General features: G+C 35.8%; 1 protein-coding gene and 1 long non-coding RNA gene across 3 annotated transcripts in view; one reads left to right on the top strand and one right to left on the bottom strand.

Annotated features, from left to right (window-relative positions):
• LOC124433853 overlaps positions 1-6,575 on the bottom strand; it is a 7,583-nt gene extending 1,008 nt beyond the window's left edge. The window contains exons 1-5 of one of the 2 annotated variants that reach the window (XM_046983659.1): positions 6,009-6,575; positions 5,641-5,943; positions 2,244-2,415; positions 1,237-1,687; positions 134-917 (exon numbers count right to left, since the gene is read on the bottom strand). In XM_046983659.1, coding sequence (XP_046839615.1) covers positions 134-917; positions 1,237-1,687; positions 2,244-2,415; positions 5,641-5,943; positions 6,009-6,161 — 1,863 coding nt within the window. In that variant the 5' untranslated portion in view covers positions 6,162-6,575. The remainder of the gene's footprint in view (positions 1-133; positions 918-1,236; positions 1,688-2,243; positions 2,416-5,640; positions 5,944-6,008) is intronic. The other variant, XM_046983660.1, reaches the window with a different exon arrangement.
• On the top strand, positions 827-2,303 carry LOC124433892. The gene is made up of 3 exons (XR_006944636.1): positions 827-1,009; positions 1,253-2,033; positions 2,149-2,303. It is a non-coding gene; the product is annotated as an uncharacterized LOC124433892 (long non-coding RNA).
• Positions 6,576-7,207: the final 632 nt, after the last annotated feature.

Genomic DNA, 7,207 nt, shown 5'->3' with positions numbered 1-7,207 from the left:
TATAACTATGAAGGAATGTTATATGCAGTGCGGTAATTTAATTTAATTCTTATAACTGTTGATTAAACTTGAAACAAATTTGGCAATTTTGTTTTTCCCTCGACAGGAAATCCTTTACGAAAACCTACAATACCTCAACGTCTTTCCAATCCACGCATGGGCAGAAATGAAAAGGGATGCCAGCCTGCTCGCAGGTCCTCCATCCTATATCAGTGAACAAACTCTTGCCGTGAGGAAGTTCCCGAGGTTCGCGTGGATACATGAGGATATGTTGGAATGTAGCGTGAATATCAAACGGCGTAGTTAGAACATGTCTGTTCCTCTGTATATTCTCGTAAAGTTTTGGATAGACCTTTTCAAACCACTCCGGTAAAGTGACTGACAGAAACGGTAGCCGTTCCTCCATGCGTCCAAGGACGGTAGAACGTACGAAACCGTATCGTAAACCATGATCACCAAATAATATAAGTATGGTGTTATTGAGGTAACCTTCAGTTTTGAAATACTTTAAAAACGATAAAAGATCATCTTCAACCAACGATATGAAATTGAAATCTTCGTGATGGCAAAAGTCGGAGCTTATTTGAAAACCAAATTTCAATTGATTGGGATACGCTTTGAAGAAGCTTTTTATACTGTTGAAGCTGATATTATAAATGGCCTCCGAACCAAGGCAATGTCCCTTCAGATAACTCATACCACCAACCATCTTTTGGTACTTCGTCGAGAGTCTATCCAACGCTACGTACCATAACGGTAGAAGGTAATGGTCGATTGGCGGTTTGCAGAAACTTTTAAGACGTGTGGTAATAGCGCCCCAGAAAACCTCGTCTTCATTGTAAAATGTTGCGTAGCCATGCGCACTCATGTCTTTGAATATCCATGGCCAACGATCTAGGCATTTGGCAGAAAACTTCCTACAAGAAGAAAAATTTTGTTTAATACTTCACTTCACTTACAAATGTAATTACATGGTTTTATTAACAGCAGCATTGGAATCATTTGAATGGTAAGTAACAGTTACTCATGATTACGTCATCATGATTACGTCATTAGGAGAAGTCCAGGTGTAGTGATCATCTCTAAATGTGGATCATCCTGGTTAGCGAAGTCCCGAGGACTATTGCTGTTAGGACTGTTAATGATTTTCACTATAGATATCAAAATGTCAGTAAACACCAACACTAGCAGTCCTTGTGACAATCTACATCTACAAATATACTATATATATCTAACCCTCTTCTTCCTTCAGGCAACTCATCAATATGTTGTCCAACCAGCATTGCTATCAATGCTGCAGTTGTTCCATCACCAACAATGGATTGCGCGTTGAATATTTGTGATTTCAAATCATTCTTAAGGTACTTGTATATCGGATCTAGCTTTCGTTGAAAGTGTGCATGGGAAGTAGAATCTAAGCCCACCATCATAATGTTCAGTGGTATTCCTGGTTTCTTTTGAGGAACTCTGTTTAGTATTTCATCACGAGAATTCACTTCCATGTGAAATTCTTTTTGAATTTTATTATCTGTTTTGTGAATCTCGACATACACCATGTCTTCGTTAAGGATCACCTCTGGCTTTGATGGTGTAAGGGTGCCTTTTTCCTTGACATTAAACCATTCTCCAGAGTTGCTACGTCCTTTAATAACTTCATATTCTGCTTTGATTGCTCTTAATCTTCCAGCTAGAAAACAACACTTATCCATGAGTTTTGGGAACATCATGGCACAAGTATGTTCATAATTTAAAAATTTTTACACAAAAATATAACAAACAAAATTTTTACCAAACATAAGTTATGTAAGTGCACAATATGTGTAAATGGAGAAAATGGGGACCCAGGGATGTATGAAAGGATAATTAGAGGCTTATGCAAATATGTATAGAACACTATAACTCTTTATCCTTGATACACATCGAAAATGGTGTTGTGCTTTTTACATATTGCAGTTGATTGTTTTCATATATCTTTGATGTTTGATGTATTCTTAGTTGTTAGTACCAACAAGTAAAAGTGGTTTTTTAAACAGGTGCTATTTTTATTTTTAATACCTAATTCTATGTATCAACTAAAATATTCACTATATGCATGTGACATGTATAGACTTCCTGTTCAAAATGTTTTTTTCCTTCATTGCTGGACAGAACTTTGACAAATCAAGTTTTTGGCTGAAGATCACAAGCTAACCATAGAAACTTTATTCAAGCAAATTACTGAGATGAATGAACTTTAAACATACCTGCTGTTAGCGTCAACTTTCCATTTCTATAAAATGTCAAGTTTTTTTCTCCTTTGCAAACCAGAGGCTCCACTTTCTTTACCATTTTCATGACAGTAGAATCAAATGGGTCAATGTTGGGAATATTGCATATCTTGTTTGATGTTTTAGTATTCGCTTCTTCCCTTCTTTCCTGAAAGAAAAAATGAAATAGATTTCAAAATAGCAAATACCATGGTGAATGGTGATAATAACAATGTAATAGTTCTTAAAAGAACTGTTTTATTGTCGATTTCAGTTAACTTTTCAAATGGCGGTTGCCAAGTTACTTTCTAATGTTGCCAACTACATTTCCAAATATGGAATATTCGTTATGAACTTGCCAACTTGAGTTGACAAGTTGTGTACTTGAGTACTGAAGTTTGAACTTTAGTACTGAAGTTGTGAACTAAAGTTGCGAAGTACTGGCAAAAGCAAAAGGTCTTTGTACCCTGTAGACATTTGGCAATGAATCCGTTCAGTTAGCAAGGAAAAGCTTAAAGCTATTTCATTTCTTACTTCTATTGGTAAAGCCTTTACCAATAGAAGTAAGAAACGAAATACTTTAAAGGTGGTTAAATAACCAGCGTTTGACAAACATTTTGAAACAACTAAATCTACCGTATAAGACTATATCAAATATAATAGACAATAAAGTCGTACACAAAAAGTGCACGTTAAATTACGTTAAATACTTGAAATGTGGTTAAATAACGAGCGTTTGACAAACATTTCAAATATAATAGATCTATGGGTAGACACTGGTTCTATTGCACCTCGCCAGAGCGAACGTGATGTTCGAACCACGCGTACAGATGACGTTATTGCATACACTGAATATCTAAAAATTAAGACACCATCTATTTACGCTAAAGAGATTCAGCAACACATAGAAAATAACAAAGTTTGCCTTCCAGCAAACGGATTAGAATTGCTAAAGCTTTTCCTTGCTTACTGAACGGATTCGTTGCCAAACGTCTACAGGGTACAAAGACCTTTCGCGTTTGCTTGTACTTCGCAACTTTAGTTCACAACTTCAGTACTAAAGTTCCCAACTTCAGTACTCAAGTTCCCAACTTCACTACTCAAGTACACAACTTGTCAACTCAAGTTGACAAGTTCATAACGAATATTCCATATTTGGAAATGTAGTTGGCAACATTAGAAAGTAACTTGGCAACCGCCATTTGAAAAGTTAACTGAAATCGACAATAACCAAAACACTAACCAAACAATTCAAAGGAACCGTTATTTACGATCGTGACTAAAACACCACACGTGTACATACGAGTACATACGAGTACACACGAGTAACATACGAGTACATACGAGTAACATACGAGTACATACGAGTAACATACGAGTGACATAGGACTATTTTCTGGTCAACAAATGAGAAACAACACAATTTCTTCAATACATTGATATTTACGTTTATTTTTCCTTGTATTTGTGTGGACTTTGGGGCAACCATTTGATGGATTTAAATGCTGAAAAGGTATTTTACTTTCATACTACATTCATTTGTATGTTTTAGTTGAATTTGTTATAGATATTTTGTCGATGCGATTTGCCAGTATTTGAGCGCTTTTTGACATAATGTAAACGTTTTACGTAAATGTTGATATTCAAGAAATAGCGTAAGATTTATTGTTTATAGCTATAGTTTAATTCAGTTTAAATATGGTAATATTTTTTAGAAAACAAAGTTCATTTTCATCGTTGATTTTATTTTAAAAAGTGTAAGAAGTAAAAATTGCAAAACAGATCGTAGTGAGTATTTACAATGGCGAAACAGTTAACTATACTTAGCCATTCGGGGAAATTCGTGAATTTTGGATCCTTATCTATAAAGTAAATGGTTTGAACCCGGGAGTATCGTTACATGTTTGTAAATGTAGATCGTCCAGGTTGGTATAGTCCTGAGAAGGACTGTTTTTGTTGTTGTTGACTGACGTTTCGACAACCTTAGCGGTAGTCATCTTCAGAGTCAAAATAAATGTATAATCGCTTTCATAAATATGTATTTCCTAGGTGAAAGTGTGTCAAAAAGCGCTCAAATACTTGCAAATCGCATCGACAAAATACCTATAACAAATTCAACTAAAACATACAAATGAATGTAGTATGAAAGTAAAATATCTTTTCAGCATTTAAATCCATCAAATGGTTGCCCCAAAGTCCACACAAATACAAGGAAAAATAAACGCAAATATCGATGTATTGAAGAAATTGTGTTGTTTCTCATTTGTTGACCAGAAAATAGTCGTATGTCACTCGTATGTTACTCGTATGTACTTGTATGTTACTCGTATGTACTCGTATGTCACTCGTATGTACTCGTATGTTACTCGTATGTACTCGTATGTACTCGTATATACTCGTGTGGTGTTTTAGTCACGATCCTTAAAACTCTCGGTGATATTTTTTGCATGCAATGTGGTCTTTATATTCTCAAAAAGAACTATTCTTCCACCCACTCCCAAAGAGTCTTTCCCTGCTCAAATATCAAGCAATGTAGTCTACGAGTTTAAGGGGGTGTTTACATGAATCCGGAATGACTTTCGATCCGGAATGAACTCATTCCACTTTAAAAGAAATCCTATTGCATGTTTACATGAATCCGGAATGAGTCACAACTCGATCCGGATCGAGTTCATTCCTAGTTTCATTCCGGATCGAAATTTACTTTTTATCTCATGTAAACGCGAACTGAGTTTCATTCTGGAATGATATTGTGATTAATGACGAAGCACGCATGTGCCATGGGTATTGTCTTCTGGCAAATTGAAGCTCGTAAGTAAATAAAGAGGCTAAATGGGTTAAAATGAGTGCGAAGAAAAACAACAATTAGTTTCATGTAAACACGGATTGACATCACGTTTCGATCGGGATTGAAAGTCATTCCGGATTCATGTAAACACCCCCTTATTCTGATGAAAACTTTAGAATTATTAAAAAATGTCGCAATTAATTAAATTGACTCATCCTGTCCTTTGCCGACAAAAGAATTACGTGTTTAATCTGTCTCTGTTTTAAGTGTTATCTCTAAAACTAGGGATGACATTGACCTTTTGTAACGTTATAAATATAGCATGGTTTGGAGGTTTTAATTTAGCATACGTTGACACCTGACGAGAAGTCGGCCGAAATGCATAGTGTCTCTTTCTAGCTGTAAATAACGGTTCCTTTGAATTGTTTGGTTAGTGTTTTGGTTAAAACACTTCTTTTAAGAACTATTACATTGTTATTATCACCATTCACCATGGTATTTGCTATTTTGAAATCTATCTTTAAGTTTGTCACCACGACAAAGTCTCTGTTTCATTATTTAAAAAATGAAATATTAAAAAACACGATTTAGCACATGTCAACTTACTGATGTGAACTTAGGTAAACACCTTACCCTCACCGGCGCACATTCGTCTGATTCTTTCAACATCAAAAGGTCTTTATATTCATTTTTGTATGTGGTGACAATACCAAGTGAGAATTTCGGTTTGCCATTTTTACCACGCTTGAATGTGGCCGTTTTCGTTCCGAAGTTATAAGTCACTCCGAAACATTTACTTCCCATGTTGAAACACATCATTAAGGCTTCTTCGGTTTCTATTGTACACGAGTCGTTAGATAGGGAGCTTGTACAATGGAAATCCGCCTGTATTATGTCTAAATTATCCACCTAGAAATTCGCGTGATATTATTAAATTGATTGTTGTTTACATTTAACACTAAATATAAACTCACCTTCACGAAATGCTTGTCGTAGTTGTTGTAATAGTCAACGCTGTATTGTATCGATTTTAACAAGCAATATACTGCTATAGCGCCGACGACTGTTCTCGCATTCAGTTGCTGCCGGACATTACGAATCAAAAATGACTTCATCGGTTTTAACATGTTCTCCCGAGCTAGAGCAATTTCTATTCGAAGCGAAGAGGTTTAAGCTTCGAATACGCAAATTTTGAAGAGACGTTTTTGGGTCCTTGCTTTGGTGATAACAAGAGTGGATTCTTGTAAATTTTCTTACACTCGACCAAGGAACCCTAACTGAGTATTGTTGTGTAAATCAATTTGTTATGCATCCCTCAATATCAAAAGCTTTTGAACGGCAAAAATGAAAGTGTTTCGCGTCGACGTTTTGTCAACACAGCTGTGTGGAATGATTTTGAAGCATGTTGATCCGTTTATGTTGTATTTTGGAAAGTGAACTTATTCGCTAGAAGTGAAATTCTAGGATATTGTCGACTTGTTGTCACTTCTCATATATGCAGCAACTTCTTTGTTTTGTTTTTCTGACTCTGTCTGGCAGAGACAGTGTCATAGAATAGAGAATATATAGAAGGGCAACTCGCGTCGGTAACCTCTGATGTAAGCGTGGCGCGCACTTTGTTTTGAAGCATGTTGATCCGATTTATGTTGTATTACGGAAAGTGAACTTATTCCCTAGAAGAAGTGAAATTCTAGGATATTGTCGACTTCTTGTCACTTCTCATATATGCAGCAACTTCTTTGTTTTGTTTTTCTGACTCTGTCTGGCAAAGACAGTGTCATAGAATAGAGAATATATAGAAGGCAACTCGCGTCGGTAACCTGTGATGTAAGCGTGGCGCGCACTTTGTTTCGCGCATACCGGAAATGTGACGGCCGCCATTACTCAGGCCAATGAAGTGTACAACATTTACTATGAAAATATATGGAGTGGAAGCCGTAAAGTGGGTTAAAATGTAGATTTTGTGAGCTGTTGGCTGTTTTTGGCATCTTTTTGAAAGAAATTGAAATAAAAAGGCAAGTATTTTGTATATATCATGTAAAAAATGCATTTATGTAGTATATTTATAGCGAAATTCAGTCGGAAAGCTTGAACAGGTTCTGGAGGTTCACAAGTCCTGAGGACTTAAATGAACTTGGATGTATTACATGTTAAATATATTATTGTGATATAA

The sequence above is a fragment of the Xenia sp. Carnegie-2017 genome, unplaced genomic scaffold, assembly GCF_021976095.1.
Source record: "Xenia sp. Carnegie-2017 unplaced genomic scaffold, XeniaSp_v1 HiC_scaffold_14, whole genome shotgun sequence".
NCBI classification, from domain to species: domain Eukaryota; kingdom Metazoa; phylum Cnidaria; class Anthozoa; order Malacalcyonacea; family Xeniidae; genus Xenia; species Xenia sp. Carnegie-2017.
The sequence above is the reverse complement of the archived record's forward strand: the minus strand, read 5'-3'. Positions and strand labels throughout refer to the sequence as shown.